The 18,778-nt window shown below is 32.0% G+C and overlaps 1 protein-coding gene across 1 annotated transcript in view; it reads left to right on the top strand.

Moving 5' to 3' along the window:
* LOC106674412 (gastrin-releasing peptide receptor-like) overlaps positions 1–18,778 on the top strand; it is a 48,288-nt gene that overhangs the window by 15,291 nt on the left and 14,219 nt on the right. Inside the window, exons 4-5 of the mRNA XM_024229945.1 lie at positions 7,575–7,820; positions 7,879–8,095. Coding sequence (XP_024085713.1) covers positions 7,575–7,820; positions 7,879–8,095 — 463 coding nt within the window. The remainder of the gene's footprint in view (positions 1–7,574; positions 7,821–7,878; positions 8,096–18,778) is intronic.

The raw sequence follows: 18,778 nt of genomic DNA, 5'->3' as shown, positions 1-18,778 counted from the left end.
CTGGAATGTAAAATATCGTACGTTCTATTGGTAAGTTATCTCTGATTATTTCCTGTTATTCGTTTTAGAGGATTATTTCCAGGAAATAAATATTTATTGATTTTCTATCATTGGGCCATGCATGTTGAAATGAGTTTTGAATTCATTAATACTCTATTCTGGTGACACAGTAAGCCAAAAAAAATTTTCCTCGGCACTCAAGAAGAACTGCACTAATTCTATAAAAATTCAGGTCACGGTTTATCCGAAGCATCCTGCCAGATGTAGCCTTTTATTTGATTTTTTTCAACGGATGTTTCCTACCCTTGGAACTTTTTTAACCAACCCTATCTAAAGTTCGAAGGTTAAATAACACGAACTTTAGGACCAAACTGATACTTGTTACCATTATCAACAATCGGCCTGGAAATTTTTTTTTTAATATCTTTTGTACATACATTCATAGATTCGTGCTATGATTTTCACATGGTCAGCACTGCCATCGGAGGACACGGACACAACGCACGCTGAAGGACTGACTACATGCTATTACTACTAACATAATTTAAGGCGACGTGGAGGATCCAGGAAATGTGAGATAACAGAGAGAGATGGAACGAAGAGAATTTTTGTTTGGAAGTATGGATGTGTTAGATATTGGATGAATTCGAGGTGCCCACAGTTCTGCTCCATAGGTCCAAATAAGTCGAATTATTGTTTTTAGAGGGTTTGTTTGTTACAGTTGTATCTGATTTTAGGTCCAAGTAGTAATTTCCGTAGTTCGAGCCTTCTGTTCAATCCTTGTGTGGGGATGTGTGGTGATTAGTGACCGTTAATGGATAATTGGAAAATTATTCAGAAATCGTGAGATGCGGTCTGGTGTGATGTAGGTTTTAGAAAAACATTTTCTTTATCGTGCCAACGTTTCGATCTTTATTGACTGGCACTCTCAACACGACATGCAAGAATGGCACAATTACACAGAAGACAAACACTTTGAGCCCTGAAGATGATCTCAAGAAAGATCGATAAAGAAAATGTTTTTCTGAAACCTACATCACACCAGACCGCATCTCACGATTTCTGAATAATTAAACTTGCGTGGGGACTTGAATGTGCAGTCTAGGTATAGTCCTAAGTTTTTCACATGCGTCAACGTCAGTAATTTCTTGTAAAAAAATTTTGTTACAAACCTAAATTAACAAGTAACAATAACAAAATTTAATGTAAAAACAATCAGATAGTTTTACAGTCTGTCTTTTTTTCTATGTTGAAACTGTCAGTTAGGCCATATTCAAAATATGAATCCCGACTCGTTTGTGTTTTTACGTAGAGTTGATCGTTGAATTAAGAAATGTGGAAAGTCGTACGAAACTAATACCTCAAAAGAGGGAGAGCCTTACATCTTGAAGAAAAGCGAGGAAGATAGGGTTTTCCGATTTTGCCCCCGCCCCAATCATTCGTCATCCCTTCTCCATTATCACGAACTTCTGTCCATCATTGATTTCTTAACTTTTGAAGCAGTCATATTTTAATCACAATACCATTCGTATCAGCATTCAATTCAATATAAGTTATTTCTTACCTAGTTATGATCATATTAATATAGTTTGATTTTAGTTCTTATATAATTATTTCAGGATATTCTTTAGTTGTGCCGAAAATAATCGAATGTGAAGAGATGATCTTCATACTTTATGTAGTACTAATTTCCAGTCTGTATATTGCTCCGTTTTGAAATAATGCATAATTGAATAAAATTTTATGCTTTACAATGTGAATCATGTTGTAGATGTTTATTGAAGAGTTGTCAATTATTCGTAAACGCCACATTTTATATTGTCATAAAATTGAGTGACACCTGCAGTGGACACTCTCAACACGCCACACAATAATGACACATCTACATAGAAAACAAACACTTTGAGCCCTGAAGATGTTCTCTATAAAGATCGAAACATTGGCCCCATCTCACTATCTCCAAATAATCATTTATTTCAAAGTTGAAAAGTGTATCTGGGAGACTGTTGAACAACCAGGCTTGTGTCAAAAGGCTAAATATTTTGAAATTTTATTATAAATATTTTATTTTATTATAAATAAATAATATTTCAATAGTATCGTTAATTAAGATTAAAATTCAAAAAGGCTTCATAAATATTTGTAGTTTAAAATTGTTTTGTAATTGTATATTAAAAATAAAAGGTATGTTTTTTATCATGTAAAAGACAGTGTTATTTACAGTTTAAATTTGTAGGTTTCTGAGTGACAATCAGTGAGGGATAGATGAAGAGAAAACTAACTTCTAAAAGTGCGCAATATCTTTGTTAGAAAGTTGACTGTTCCACTTTATCATGAATGTAACTGATTCAATAAATATTCCATCTTGAAGACTCAAAGAAGGGTAATGTCAGAGAGGATCTAATTATATCACAGCAATTAGCCATAATATCTAGCGAACTTAATCAGCTGATTTCCCGTTTGAGTAGTTTGCAAAAGCTAACACCTGAAAATTTACCTGTCGTAAAATCTCCGAGATACTGAAGCTAATAATAGCTCTCACCCTTCTCCCAACTTACTAAGCTTTACTCAAGCAGCTTTCTTTTAAAAAGATTAATTTTTGAACAAACGAGAGAAGACGACCAGGTTGGTGTGTCACGGATTTGGACCAGAATTTCTTTGGTGATTCTACATTACAAAATATCGTACACTTATCCACCATTTCTTGTGTATAGGCCCTGTCACCAAAAAAATTGGAAAGCTGAAATTTTTCCTTTTTTAATATTTTTATTGCGTCGTTCTACTTACTTAAATCAACTACATGAATACTCATTTTACAGTATTTTTATGTAGATTGCATTAAAAATATGGTAAAAGCTATCACAGTTTATCAATAACCAAACATTTTCTAAAAACCAAATATTTTTCAAGTAAACTTTTTCTTTCGAGAAACCAATATGAAATTTCGTTTCAGCACCTGTACCCCAAAATATAAATTTTTCTTTCAATTTAAATTTATCGATTTTTTGACCCCTAATTTTTAAGAACTCATAATCGGAATATCTGATTGAAACGGTTATAATTCAAAAACGGCTAAAACAATTTTATCGTCAAACATACTTTTTGGAAAAAGAGAAACGTTTGATAAGAAAATACATAAAATAAGAAACTATTTTTGTCAGAAATTAACCTTGTTTTTTAAATGAAGTAATAGTCAGATTCTAATGCTTGAATTAACATCCATGAAAATGGGTATTCTAGGTATTGAGAAAAATGATGTATGAACTTGTACTAGGAATGTTGTCACGCAGAATGTCATCAAACTTATCAGTCAAAAAATTAATTTACACCGATTTTCTTGAAAGTCAATATCTAAGGGTTTTATAACGCTAGAATAACGATGATGAGGTGAAATCCAGGTTTTGACCATTATCGAATTATCCGACTTTCTTTACGTACTTAACCCCTTTATATTAAAATATGCAAAAAAGCAATGTTTTGTTGATATTTTTTTAAACCATACCAACTTAATTAATACACCAAAGATAATATTTTTTAATCTCGAAATCACGATTTATGATTATTTAATTGCGACGAAAATTCGATTTTGAACAAAGCTTCATTGTTGTGAATAAAACGCACTGATGCCAGTTTTGTCACCCTCATTCCGCCGGTTTCCTACCAGCGGAGGTGGAATTAGAGAGTAGTGTAAAAGATTAAGGGAAAAGAAAGAAAATTTAAAAAGTAATCCGCCTAATAAATTATAATTGAATTTTAAATATTGATAATTAAACAAACAATATTAACTAAATTAAAAATATTTCTTTCACCTACCTTAAATTTTATTATCCAAATATCATTAATTCGGTTTACAGACAGTTTCACGGCTCACTTCGCTAGGCACCACTTACAGTTTCCGGGAGCGTGCACAGATTTGGGCTTAAATAAATCAGTCATCAGTCAGTAGCAATCATTCATGAGGCTTTTGAGCTGAAGAGTGCACTTGGTGAGGTATCGAAACATACAAATCAAAAAGAAAACATCCTCCAGTTACTGCAAATAAATAAAATAAAAATATCCCCCAACATTATACTTTTAAAATTAAGGCACTTAATATAAATACACATACATTTTGTAAATGATTAAAAACAGAAAATTAAGTTAACGACTATAGGCTAGGCTAAACCCGTAGAACGTCTGTGTCATGCCGAACTGTTGGCCCGTTTTAATTATTTTTTTAATGTATATATTTTTTCATTTTTTATTTGAACCCTTACCTTCTAGAATATATTACAAATGTGATCACAAATCGTTTTTTCACACGACGACACATGTGAAGGGTTAAGGGGCAAGGATATTTATTGATTATTATGATAAGTTATTTAGATACATAGGCAGAATATTCTAATTTGGAATGTTTTAAAACGAAAAATCAACAAAATACTCTCTTTTGCATATTTCAATCAATATTTTGTACGCAAAGTAGTTCAGAAAATGGACAAAACTTGGATTTGATCTCATTGTCGTTATTTCAGCTTAGCTACCGATATTAGAGGAAATCGCTGTAAATTAATTTTTTGACTGATAATTTCAACGACTTTCTGCGTGGCTGACATTCCTAGTGCAAGCCCTAACATACTTTTTCCCAATACTTAAAACACCGATTTTCATAAATGATAATTAGTTTTAAAGAAATTGACAAATTGATTTTATAATTGTATCAAACATTAAAATCGGATAAAACAAACTCAATTTCTGGTAATAATATTTTCTTATTTTATGTATTTTCTTATAGAAATCTATTATATATTTTGATGGTACATACGTCGTTAAAAATCTACGTTTCTTTTCTTTCAAGAACGTGACGATGAAGTTATATAAGTTTTGAGGATTAAAGTTTGGGAAATTCGAAGATATACGAAGCGTTGAAATAGATAGGAATTTTCTTCTTTCAAATCGTAAGTTAAACGTTAAAATTGTTTTAGCCGATATTGAATTGTAGCCGTTCCAATTAGATATTCCGAGAATGACTTGTTTCAAATCGGAAAAATTTGGAGGTCAAAAAATTTATAAACAACATCAAACAAAAATTTATATTCAGAGGTCTTTAGAGGTGCTAAAACGAAATTTTATATTGGTTTCACAAAAAAAAAAGATATGGCCTAGTTCTCTAATTTCGTAGTCCGCTTGACCAATTAATATATTACAATTAATTAAGGTTTTTAGTTGAGATAAAAAGTCAATGGCACGAGCGGGATTCGAACCCACGATCTTCGGCTTGATACGCCGCTGCTCTACCACTTGAGCTATCGTGACGTCGATCCACTCGGACACCAACTTCCTATCTCAACCCCACCTTTTGAGTTTTCCCCCCTTTTGGCCATTGGATTTTAGTGAGTTCACTAAAGCTCTCCGTAGCCATTTCATTTATCGCCGAGTATCAAATAGATTACACGACATTTGAAAAATGGCAAAAAGGAGGGAAAACTCGAAAGGTGGGGTTGAGATAAGAAGTTGGTGTCCGAGTGGATCGAGGTCACGATAGCTCAAGTGGTAGAGCAGTGGCGTCAAGCCGAAGATCGTGGGTTCGAATCCCGCTCGTGCCATTGACTTTTTTATCTCAACTAAAAACCTTAATTAATTGTGATATGACCTAGTCTACTTAAAAAATATTTGGTTTTTTATTTTTTTGTTTATTGATAAATTTGATAGCTTTTACTATATATTTTTGTTGCAATCTACATAAAAAATGCTGTAAAATGATATATTCACATAGTTGATTTGAGTAAGCAGAACGGCGAAATACAAATATTAAAAAACTGAAAATTTCAACCATCAAAAAAAATTTAGCTAAACCAGGGCCTATTCATAGTGGATATTAAAGTGGCGGGTACGTGTCCGATATTTTGGAATATAGAATCACCAAAAAAAGTTTGATCCAAATCCGTGACACACGAACCTGGTGGTGTGGTTATTAGTGTTTTCCAGTTCTTAACAAGAATTTCGTTTTAATTAGAGAATTAATAAAATTGCATACCAGTCTTTTAACCAGATTGGACAGCTTTAACCAGACAGCATTGTTGTTCCTTCCACAATGTGCAGAATTGAGCTTAAATAAATCAATCAATCGATGCAGTTACCAAAAAATTAGTTTCATCTCCCAGCAGAAATTAAACGAAACAACGAGTTTTACTGTCTAATAATTCATTTTTGTGTGATCAAACGTTTAAATAATGAGCCTACCAAAAAATAAAATTTTTAAAAACTATCGTATTCAAAGAAATGCCACAAGCTTCACAACTGGTCTGCGTAATTTTCTAACACATTTGTTTAGACATAAGAATAAACCGTAAAAAGTGAAAGAGAAAAAAAAATTAAGCTTGGTGGCAGTTTCAATTAATATTTTAATTACACTGGTTTTCTTGTGTATATTTATAAATCGGCTTTTTCGATTCAAAACGCCTGTTGAAGTCAATTAAACGTTTATACAATATGATTTACACATAAAGTATTTTAATATAATAAAAAAAGGATTTAGCTGAATCTAAACTTTGTTAATAATTCTGCTTTATTCCAAAAGGAAAATCACGGTGATTCTTAATATAAAAATTCGTGTAAGAAACTTTTAATTTTTTAAACTTTATTATTTATTTAGCAGAAAAAGTTTAATTAAAATTTATTTAAAAAGTTCTAATATTGGTTGAGTGTCCCTTCTAGAAACAAAACCAAGGAGAATGGGGCAACTAAATCGGTATCCTCTTAACTTAGTAAACCATTAATCCGATCATTCATGTTTTGCTTGATAGATCAAAGGGAACGTGAAATTTCACAAAATACATTGTTTTGACACATATTTGTATTGTAATATCCTTAATAATTAATAAATATAGATATTAAAAATTCGTTGTTCTATTAGAGCAACAATGTATTTAAATGCGGAAATTTTTGATAATCGAATCCTGATTACACAATATTTGAAAATATGGCAAAAAGAGGGAAAATATAAAAGATTGTAGGTTGAGATGAGTTGGTGCCAGAGTAGATCGAAGTCACAATAGCTAAAGTTGTTAGAGCAGCAAATATAATGTTCATAATATTTGTACCCTTTGAAAAACAATATGGTGTTTAATAACTAAGTGTAAAGGAAATTCAAAAAATACTCGGTAAAGCAGAAAAATTAAACCCAATCACTTATAAGGAAAATGTATAATGAAAATTCTAAATAAATAAATAACGATTATTTGGAGATCGTGAAATGCGGTTTTCATTGTTGTGGCAAATTGCGATTCTGAATTGAACTGTAGAACCTGAATGATATAATGACATTGAACAATGATGTTCAATCTGCTGAACTTTGTAGGCGTTTCCGCAACGCATTTGCACCCAAAAAGGTCAATTAAGGCCCCCATTATAAACTCGTACACACTGGGCATGAATATTTGGCTTTTTATCCATTCTATAAATCGAATTGAATGCACAATTCGCTTTCCAAATTTTGATTCAATTCATTTAATTCAGTTTAATCTATATTACTGAAATATCCCGCTTGATAAACAGTAATTTTGCATTGTAAATTAAATTTTTACTTGTTTCAGAACCGTTGACAACGGAAAACTGTGGGGTCCGACGCGTGATTCTCTATACATAGTCATTCCAGTTACGATCCTTTACTCTTTCATTTTCTTTACGGGCATCATCGGCAACGTCAGCACGTGCATAGTCATCGCCAGGAACCGGCATATGCACACTGCGACCAATTACTACCTTTTCTCACTCGCTATATCCGATCTTTTACTATTGGTCTCAGGCTTGCCACAAGAAATGGTCTATAATTGGTCTAAGTAAGTAACAGTCGACTTTTTAATTTTTACATTTATGATAATGGCTTCTTGGTTTCAGGTATCCTTACTTGTTTGGAGAGTGGTTTTGCGTCTTGTCAGGTCTTGCATCAGAAACATCTTCCAACGCCACAGTGCTTACGATTACGGCGTTCACGATAGAACGCTATGTAGCCATCTGTCATCCGTTTCTGATGCACACGTTTTCAAAACTGTCACGAGCTATTAAATTTGTAATCGGGATATGGGCCATCGCTTTCTCCTGTGCTGTGCCTCAGGTAAAAATTTGGAATTACTTTTGTCAAAACATAATAATCACAACCATTTCTTTTTAACTTTCAAATTATGTCTCTAGCGTGTAAACCCTAAAAAAGTATTGGTGTTACGGCCACTGCCGTGGAAAGAAAAAACATAATGAGAAAAAATAGGAATAAAAAGTTAATAAATAAAATAAATTGATGAAAAATTTGAAATTAAAATAAACAAAGTGAGAGTAACGGCTGCACGAAGTATAGGGAGCGCGGGCCCGATTCTCCTGACCTCGCCGTAGAATCTCGGATGATTTTCAGGTGGAAGATAACGATTTCGAAGCACAGAGGTTGGTCGGAGAGTCGCGTAATTGAAGACTGTTTTAATAATAAGAGAGAGAAAAGCATGAGAAAAGAGAAACCTTTCGATCATAGGAGAAGAACAGGACCAGTTATGTTAGGAACGTAGGAGCTAGATTAGGTATTACACTAAACCAAAACAAAGAATCTCTCTAAAATAAATCAAAACTTAAGGCAAATGAAAAATACCAATAGATAAAAAACATATCTTTTTAAATATTCATTAGGACGTAGGTAAATACAATTATTCTATTTTAGTATATGAGTTATTTGAGTTAAAATATGTTTACAAATATACAAAATTATCTAATCGTTGAGGTAACTTTTCGAGATGTGTAAGGCACATTTATTTTAAAGGGAAATGGTTTTCTCCTCGACTTAAGGTTCACATTTTAGGCAACGTCACGTCAGCAATCGGCAAAGTAACGAAACCTGGCAAAGAAACATTTTATGCTAAATCACCACCAACAATATTAGCTCAGATTGGTTGTTATTGTTTTTTAAAATATATATTTTGTGATCATAGCCAAAATAAATGCAATGTTTTCATTAATTTTGAATGAAGACGATACGTACAGCAATGTAATTCAAATAAGACAAAGGTGTGGTGTTTAGTGACCAATTAGTTAATTATTATTTGGAAATCGTGAGATGCGGTCTGGTGTGACGTAGATTTACATTTTCTTTCTCGTGCCAACGTTTCAATCTTTATTGAGATCATATTCAGGGCCTGGGATTTATAAACATTGTTTAAATTATACAAATACATGTAAGAGGTGAAAAAGTGAATTTATACAATGGTAGACATTTTAGACTCAATCTCAAGTACTTGTACTACTCAAAGTGTTTGTTTTCTGGGTAGATGTGTCATTATATTGTGTCGTGTTGAGAGTGCCAGTGGGATATTGATGTTTTATGTTTACGTTGGATTTTGAAGGGGTGTAGAAGGAAATAGGGATAGATAAACATTTTTATTTGAGAAACCGGTTTCTTTGAGGTGAAAGAAGCCGACAATGGGAAAGAATGGGTAGGGTTCGGCCTTATTATCCTTTCAGGATTATATACGAAGATATATACGATAAGATCAAAACGTTGGCACGATAATGGAAATGTTTTTCTAAACCTACGTGACACCAGACCGCATCTCACGATCTCCAAATAATCTTTCAGGCCAACCTTAGTTGGTACGGTTCGAAATATTGCACATGTAATGAAAGTGTGTGTGTCAATGTGATTAACTCTATTTTCTGTACCAAGTAAGACTTTTAAATTGCTACTAAAATCCGAGTACTTCTTAGCACATTTTAATTTATTTTGAATTGTATCAAATCCTAGTGTAATAGATGAAATAGATTTGAACTAAATTATATTTATCTCGACAAACGAAAAACAAACCCAGATCGTTTCATAACTGTACAAAGGGATGAATTTCAACATGAGAAGATATTGACAAATCTTTCGGTATTATTTACCGTAACAAACATTGTATTGATCGTACCAGCACAGCAAACATATAAAAACACTTCGGTTGTAGGAAATAACAGATAAAATAGAAACAGCAAACATAATAAAAATCCGCTAATTAAATAATGTTAAAGAAAAATTATATGACAAGAAAATTAGAGTGTCAACGAAAAGGCGTACGTTGTCTTTGTTATTGTAATGCTCCTTGGCTCTTTATGAGTTCGGTTTCTCTTTTGATGATTGGACTGAAAATACTCTTAAAATATTTTGTGCAGAGTCGTTCAGAAAATGCTTGGTATTATTATTTAAGTGTATAGAGATTAGTGACCGTTAATCGATATCTGAATAATTATTATTTAAGGGAAGTTGCGGTCCACCGAACGAAGGCAAATGTTAGCACAAAGGAAAAAATAAGGTGAAAATCAATGTTCAATACGGCCATTAAAAAACAATTTCAATAATTAATTATTTTGCAAAGACAGAAATTAAATTTTCAATGAGCATTTATAAGAAATAAAAGAAAATTCATAAAGGAGTTTTTCATATTTTTCTTTAGTAGCTATTATATCCTCTGTACCAGACAGAGAGATAGAGAGTTCCATTATACTTTAAAGCCACCTTTGGAAGCAACTTGATTCTACAACTCAGAAAAGTTCTAAACTTCAATTAAAACCATTTTCTGCGGCAGGCCTGTAGGTTTCAAGACGGGGTGGTGGACGTAGTAGTGAAGTTTTGGTCGCTGTAAAGTCTGTTTTTTATAGGGCAGTAAGCGTTCTATATAGATAATTTACTCAAAGAGACATTAAAAAGACTAGAGTGTAATTTAAAAAAAAGATGATAAATGCTGTCATTCATAACTGTACAAGCCAAGATGGCTTTGAATTACAAAACATTACATTATACGTTAAAACAATTATAAGAGAAATATTGCATATAATAGATTAACAATAAGCGATTTGTTTTACAAAATGATCTTATGGAAATATGGAAAATTATTAATATTTTAGCGTGGTCAAATTATTAAAACATTATCAATCAATGTTGAATAGAGGAGTTAAAAACAATTTAGAATGCTCTCACTGCGTACACACATGTTGCAGGACTTATTAAAAAATCTTGCATTTTGGCCCTTAGAATGTCGTAATTGATTCAATTTGGTAATTTAGAAAATTTTAAATAACAACTATTAAATATTTAAAAATAATTTTTGGTATACCTAGGTAAAAAAGTTGGATTATCATTGAGATTTAGACTTGCATTAAAATTTTACACCGGACAGTTTTTGAGTTATGACTTATTCATTTAGTTCATTACAGTGATGAGCCGGCGTATCAACGCCTAAACCGGCCGCCGACGCCCCTTTCTTGATATTGGACTGTAAATGTTGTAGAATGTCGTAAAAACGGGTCTTCTAACTCACTCCGCCAAGAGGATACGATTGTTTAATTATTTTTTCGGATAAAACGGACACGACAAAAAAAAATTGTGCCCGTAACCTGTGTATTTTTCATCATTGTTGGTGTGCGTTTTATAGTATATGGTAAATTGTCTAAAGAAAGGTTAGCCGTTTCATTCCAAATGAAGGCCGTTTCGCTGTTAGAAGCCTATAAAACTGGAAAACTGGAAGAACTTTGAAGGAATTGGAAAAAATTCAGTAGGCTTTAAAAAAATTTACTAGAGCTTGGTGAAATTAACAAAAAGTGCTTCATCTAATAAGCATTCGAGTGGTATGCTTGGTAGGATCGGTACACTCTTTTTATATAAGTGTGGTATATCCTACCTAAAAAAGGGTATCGTCACGTTTTAAGTAAAGGGAAAGATATAATTTGTATTTATGACAATTTTTTAATACCTGAAAAACTAAATACTACAAACCAAAATTAAATTTTAAAAATTAGTTCAGTTTACATTTTAGTGGTCAATTGACCAAGGTACTTCTTTCAATTAATTATTCTTTCTATGTAAGGTCTAGTTGAGATAAATTTAAGACCTCACATAGAAAGGGTAATTATTTAAAATTACCTCAATTCCGTTTAAAAAAAATATTTGGGGAGGAAAGAAAATATAGATAAAAATGTAATAAATATTTCAAACCAAAATTAAATTTTAAAAATTACCTCAATTTCGGTAAAAAAAATTGAGAAGCAAAGAAAATATAGATGAATGTAATAAATATTTCAAACCAAAATTAAATTTTAAAAATTATCTCAATTTCGTTAAAAAAAATATTTGGGAAGCAAAGAAAATATAGATAAATGTAATAAATATTTCTTGTCAAATTGTTAATAAAAAATTTAAAACAACTATCTTCTCGATAGCTAGGTTAGAACTACATCTTGTAATTCCATTGACAGTCTAGTACCACCCATTTCTTTGCATCTCATAGACAACCACCCTGTATGTTTTGTCTTATATTATGAAATATGTATTAATTAATTCATTAATCGATCCCATCGATGAGTAAAATTGTTAAGGAAGAGTTTGAAAATAGATACTCCTTTACTATCATGAAAAAGGTACATGAGAGTCTTTTAATTTTATATTAAATATCAGGGATAAATCAAATTTGAAAAAAAATACCACTCAGTTCCTCGGACAAGTTCTTGAGGAATCCCCTTCATAAGAACTTTAAAGTTTCATGGATAACAAATATAAACTTCTATTTTCAATATTGAAACATTTTTACAGTGACAACACTTTCTATATAATAAATAGCAGCACCTCGTTGAAATTAATTAAAATCAGCGTTGTACAGATAATTTGGGTTGTCACGTACGTAGGGCGTACCGGCGTTGCCCTTGGAAGTTCTACTATCAATTTAGCAACTATGTGAAAGATAAAAAGCGAAATTTGAGAGGGAGAAAGGGTACACACGTGTCATCGCATATTTGGGTTAATCACTTGTAAGAAAAAAAATATCCATTTTATCCTAAGCAAACATGGGTGCGAAGAACGAAGTTGCCCTACATTGAGTATAAAAAAGAGGAGAGGGGTTGAGACAAACAGAGGTAAAAAGAGAAAAATACAACTGCTAAAATGTGAACAAGAAAATAGGTAGTCGCAACCTCTATACCTTTAGAGGTTAAGTTTCATGAATTCAAAAAAATATGATGTATAACCTAACTTTATATTATAATGCGGAAAAAGTATTTTTATTTTTTCTTGCAATAAATGCACATCTCCCGATATACTAGACGATACGAACTTGTAAGAAATGGTGCAAATTGAATCAATCCCATTAAACGCCATTATACCATCCCCCTTTTGTCTTAGGTACCTATAATTACGGAGAGTACATTTTACTAGCACTCACGTCCTCCACGCTGTTCCTACATGTGATAACCCCTGGCACCTTGGGCACAGATCAGTAATTTTTTTCTCAAGATAACGAATCAAGAAATTCAAACCTGTATTAGGTGATTTAATTTGTTTGCCCCCTGAGCGTGGAAAATTATGCGATTTTTGTAAGCTCTAGGGGGGGGGGAGGTGCAGCACTATACTATATTCAGCCAGCATCGAGTTCCAGAATGGTACATCCAAAACGAAATACTGCGCAATGTCATGAAAGTACCAATTGTGGCAAAAATGATCTACTCTGCGTAAAATAAATTAAATGCCAATATGTCAAACCCACACATCAATCAAGGTACAATCAATTCACTTCTTCTATCACAGCATAATCGGTTCAAGCACAATATTCCTTAGCTAGGGTTTGACTCATGTGAATTCTTATTTATTTAATCTTAAAACATAATCTAATTGATATTATGAAAATTGTCTTATTTATGGTAATCGATGGCTGAAACTAAGCGCAGCTAAACCAGTTATTTAAGTTTAAATGCTAACTTTAGCTTACAGTTGATGGTGGTTTCCGACGAGTGAGTGAACAAATCACTTCAGGCCAAGCCACACTTAAAAATAATATTAACATAATGAAGTTAGTTTTTTTTTTTTTTTTTTTTTTTTTTTTTTTTTTTTTTTTTTTTTTTTTTTTTTTTTTTTTTTTTTTTTTTTTTTTTTTTTTTTTTTTTTTTTTTTTTTTTTTTTTTTTTTTTTTTTTTTTTTTTTTTTTTTTTTTTTTTTTTTTTTTTTTTTTTTTTTTTTTTTTTTTTTTTTTTTTTTTTTTTTTTTTTTTTTTTTTTTTTTTTTTTTTTTTTTTTTTTTTTTTTTTTTTTTTTTTTTTTTTTTTTTTTTTTTTTTTTTTTTTTTTTTTTTTTTTTTTTTTTTTTTTTTTTTTTTTTTTTTTTTTTTTTTTTTTTTTTTTTTTTTTTTTTTTTTTTTTTTTTTTTTTTTTTTTTTTTTTTTTTTTTTTTTTTTTTTTTTTTTTTTTTTTTTTTTTTTTTTTTTTTTTTTTTTTTTTTTTTTTTTTTTTTTTTTTTTTTTTTTTTTTTTTTTTTTTTTTTTTTTTTTTTTTTTTTTTTTTTTTTTTTTTTTTTTTTTTTTTTTTTTTTTTTTTTTTTTTTTTTTTTTTTTTTTTTTTTTTTTTTTTTTTTTTTTTTTTTTTTTTTTTTTTTTTTTTTTTTTTTTTTTTTTTTTTTTTTTTTTTTTTTTTTTTTTTTTTTTTTTTTTTTTTTTTTTTTTTTTTTTTTTTTTTTTTTTTTTTTTTTTTTTTTTTTTTTTTTTTTTTTTTTNTTGGCCAGCAGCAGTCTTTTTTACGTTTTTGATTCGGCCAAGTTGCTTACGTATCATTCGGCACAACTTGATGGGAGAATCTCCTTTAAAATCACCCTCTTTCTTTTCTAAAATCCAAAATCTGGCGAAATTATTCTTCTTCCTAGCCCAATCTATAATCTGTGTGTCCTCAATTATTTTCTCTCTCCTTGTCCGTTTTCTCTTCAGAGTGGCAGCCGGATCAAACGGCTGCAAAGTTGTAACATTCGTGAGTCCGTTATCAGTCCTACTTGTGGTTGCCTCTAGTCGGGTGGTGCCACTCGCCTCACCAACACCGACGGGATCCAATGAATAAGCACGTGGATGATCCCTATCCACGGGCTTACCGGCATTGTGGCCTTCCGGGTCTACGGCCTTATTTAATTGAATAGGAGCAAGCTTGTTTTCAGGGTGGTAGGTAGCTATCCTATCACCCCTAGTCGGCCAGTGGGGCTGCCACTAAGGTAGACCGACATACCTCCCCCTCCCTAGACCCTGGGACGCGTAGGACAGGAAAAGGAAAAGATTAATTTTGGGAAAGGGTGGTTACGGGAAAAAAGGGTAAGGTTGTACAGTTAGTAGATGGAATGGGAGATTAAGGATAGCCACCAGGTACGGGAGGGGTGCATGGTCGCAGTTTAACCTCATGCCCGGGAGGAATGAAGTTAGTTGTTAGTTGAAATTATAACCATCTCCAATATTGAGGATCCTAAAGGGGATATACTAGTTAAACCTGTTACCTGACCTATTAATAATGTTTATTCTTTTTTTCACGTTTACGCTAATTTGTAGAAAGAGCAGTCGAAAAACGGATGTGTGGGAGGCACTTTCACGTTGTTCAATTCCATTAAACTTGTTTGTCAGATTCAATCGATTGTTCAAAGGGGAGAGTGGCAGAGAAACGTTTACCAACGTCGAGAAATGGTTTTGAATCTCTCTCGGTTATTAACTTCTCGATTAATAACATTTTGATAATGGGGATCAGTCCAAAGCAGAAACTTTCTAATCTCAAACTAAAATAAACATCAAACTTTGAGTATGCCATTGTCGGTCCAGACGCTAAGTCTTATAATTGCCCGGATTACGGAGGTACAAGGCGTCGTGCGAGTTTGTTCGATAAGCAGTACCCCGTTACATAAAGCCAAAAACACGGAGCCTTTCCAATTCAATGGTCGTACAACTTCAAAATTTGACATTTGTTCCTTACGAGAAAACGAACTCGTTGACTTGATGCGTAAATTTGAAAATTTGTCGGAGTCGGAGAATAGAGTTCTCGTGATTGAGTGCCTAGTTGGCATTTCACAATCGGCTGACTAATTCGAAAGGAAAATGAATAAAAGAGACCTTTTTTTATTTTCTTTGGAAATGTTTTATATACCGTTAAGCACTATCTACTTCTGGAAAATCCTTGGATACCCATTTTTTTACATCCTCCATATTTTCGTTTTCGAAAATGTAAATGATTACCTTGACCCTATTTTTTTTTTTTTCCGGGGCTTCCGACATCTAGGTCATTTCAGCCCCCACTAAGTCTATATTCTATACACGTTCATACAAATAAATACATTTATACACTTAAATACATCCATACAGTACACTCATTCCGTTTGGTCGGTGGAGTACTTGATATTCCTCCACCGACCTACACTTAAACTAAACTAGATTGGGGTCGATGGGGTACTTTTATAAATATTCACCCTCACCCCTCGCCATTCACGCTAATAAATACATGCACACAGACAAAACATATAGACACATAACACATAAGACATACTATATACAATAAAAAACCCCAATTTTCCCTAAAAAGCGGAACAGGGGACTCTGAAACTCGCTACCATGCTCGAGGACTCTTCTTAAATCCGGCGGCATGCCTACACGCTCTCTGTATGGAGCCAAGGCATGACATGAATGAATGAGGGTAAATGTAGTAATGGTCAATCAAAGGATAAGAAAATGTTACCATTCGAATTCGTTTTTCTATAAGGCTAAAAATCCACCATTTCTTAGAATTTCGATATAACTGTTATTTTAATGTTTTTTATTGATTGAATATTAATAATTCGACTGTTCGGAGCGAATGAACGGAAGTGAATCTTACCCGAGTGTGTGTGGTGTCAAAAATACAATTATTTACTTTTCCATACAATATGACAATAAAATCCGGGACAAAAAATAGTCCACCCTTTGCCTATATATTATAATTGTGTGTTTTCATGAAGCTTTTTTTTTTAACATAAATGACTTTTCACCTAAATTTATATTGAATATTGTTAGTTAATTGCCAGTAAAATTTTAATCCGTGCAAATAATAGTATATATTGGCTTTGAAGTAGAATGAAAAGATAGCACACCTTTGTGTGTAAAAACAAAATTTCAATTACAAATCCGTTTATGTACCAAGTTATGAAACTCACTTAGTTGCTTCTATCAACGTAAACGTTTGTAATGGGTTGTTTGATATTTTCTGAACGCGAAGAATACTGATTTCGGAAATATCAAGACATATAGGACGGTGTAAAAAAGCCATTTCTACCTTTTTAAATTATCCGCAAAACTAAAGAAAGAAGAAAATACCTGGAAGGCCATCTGTCTTAACCAGCGGGGAAAACGAGCAATTTGGAGGATCATTTCAAATTCCTGTTTGACAGCCTGGCAAATCGGTCAGAGCGCTAGAGTGTAAACCAACATAGAAAAGTAAAGAGGGGCATAAATGATGCCACGCACATCCAGAGTAGAAAAATGAAACGGATACCACTGCTAAATAAATTTCATACGAAACAGTGAACAGTACGCCCATAACCATATCTACTGGAAGGAGAAATAGAGAAAAATTTTATTTTCAGTTATAAAAAAATTACCCTCAACGGCCCTGATGGCTGGACATAGTATTTCCACGACCAACTGAAAAAAGAAATAGTATTTTCGAAAAGGCAGCTAGTGGAGGAAGTATGTCGGTATGGGGTGGCATCGGTACAACAAGAAAACAGAAATTGCTTTTGTTTCAGGTAGAATGAATTGTATCCAATATTTATAATTAAAAGGAAATCAATTAACTAGGTACTTAGAGACAATATAAAGTGAATAAGTAGGACAATGCTCTTGCCCATACAAAGGGGAAAAAGCCTTTTTTTCAAAAAGAAAAATCAAGTTTTGGAAAGGCCAGTTAGGTTTCCAGATTTGAACACAATTGAAATGTCTGGGAACATTGTCAGGGCTGCAGCCAGTTTCAGAACACAGAAGATATAAAATGTACGATCTAAGAAAAATGAAAAAAAAGAAACTTTCCCAAGATGTTCATTGCCTCAACGACCTTCCAAATCAAAGCTAACTAGGCTGCAGAAAGGAGGTGGTGGTAGAATTATTTGTCATTCGTTTTAAGTGATTCTTAAATTTTATTTAAGTTAATTCTGAAGATGTGCTGTCCTTTTGTCCCACCGCAAAATTAATAGTTACTATTATTATTACACTTTACTGGCAGATAATCAACAAGATAGACTTAAAATTTAATAAAAAAGTTATTTATGAATAAAAAATTAATGGAAACAATAAAATTTAACAACTAACCAAAATATTAGGGTGAGCTATCTACTTGTCCCGCATCTTAATTTACAAACTTACCAAAGTAATAAACAAGTTGGTCGTTTCCCATCATTTTAATCGGGCTATCCTTGATTTTTTGGCATTTCGGCTTTTGCCATTTTTAGTGCTCGGTTAGTGTGCCTTCTTTTTTCCACAGTCAACTACACTACCCGCCAAAAATATTGCAACACCATAAATGTCTAATATATAAATATATGTATATATACTACCTACTGATAGAAACAATGAAATGCACCAAAAAAAAGTTGATGGTTCCTTTGTTGGTAAACAGTAATTAATAATGACCTCATTAAACTCTCATATGACCACTAATCTATACAAATATAAACAAAACGTGGGTTAAGGTCCAAATCTATATGTATATATATTTTAGTATATATATGTACTAAATATCATGTATATCTCATATGACCACTAATCTATACGAATATATATATGCTATACAAATATAAGCAAAACGTGGGTTAAGGTCCAAATCTATATGTATATATGTATATGTTAGTATATATATATATATATATATATATATATACGTTATGTTGTTTAGTTTACCAGTGGTTTTGATTGTCTTTGTGTTTGTGTGTAGGCGTTGTTTTACTATGATTTTCTTTTTATGTAGTACGTGTTTGTATTTCT

The sequence above is a fragment of the Cimex lectularius genome, unplaced genomic scaffold (genome assembly GCF_000648675.2).
Source record: "Cimex lectularius strain Harlan isolate CLEC.00 unplaced genomic scaffold, Clec_2.1 scaffold395, whole genome shotgun sequence".
In the NCBI taxonomy this organism is placed as follows: Eukaryota; Metazoa; Arthropoda; class Insecta; order Hemiptera; family Cimicidae; genus Cimex; species Cimex lectularius.
This window is presented reverse-complemented; position numbering and strand designations above follow the sequence as displayed.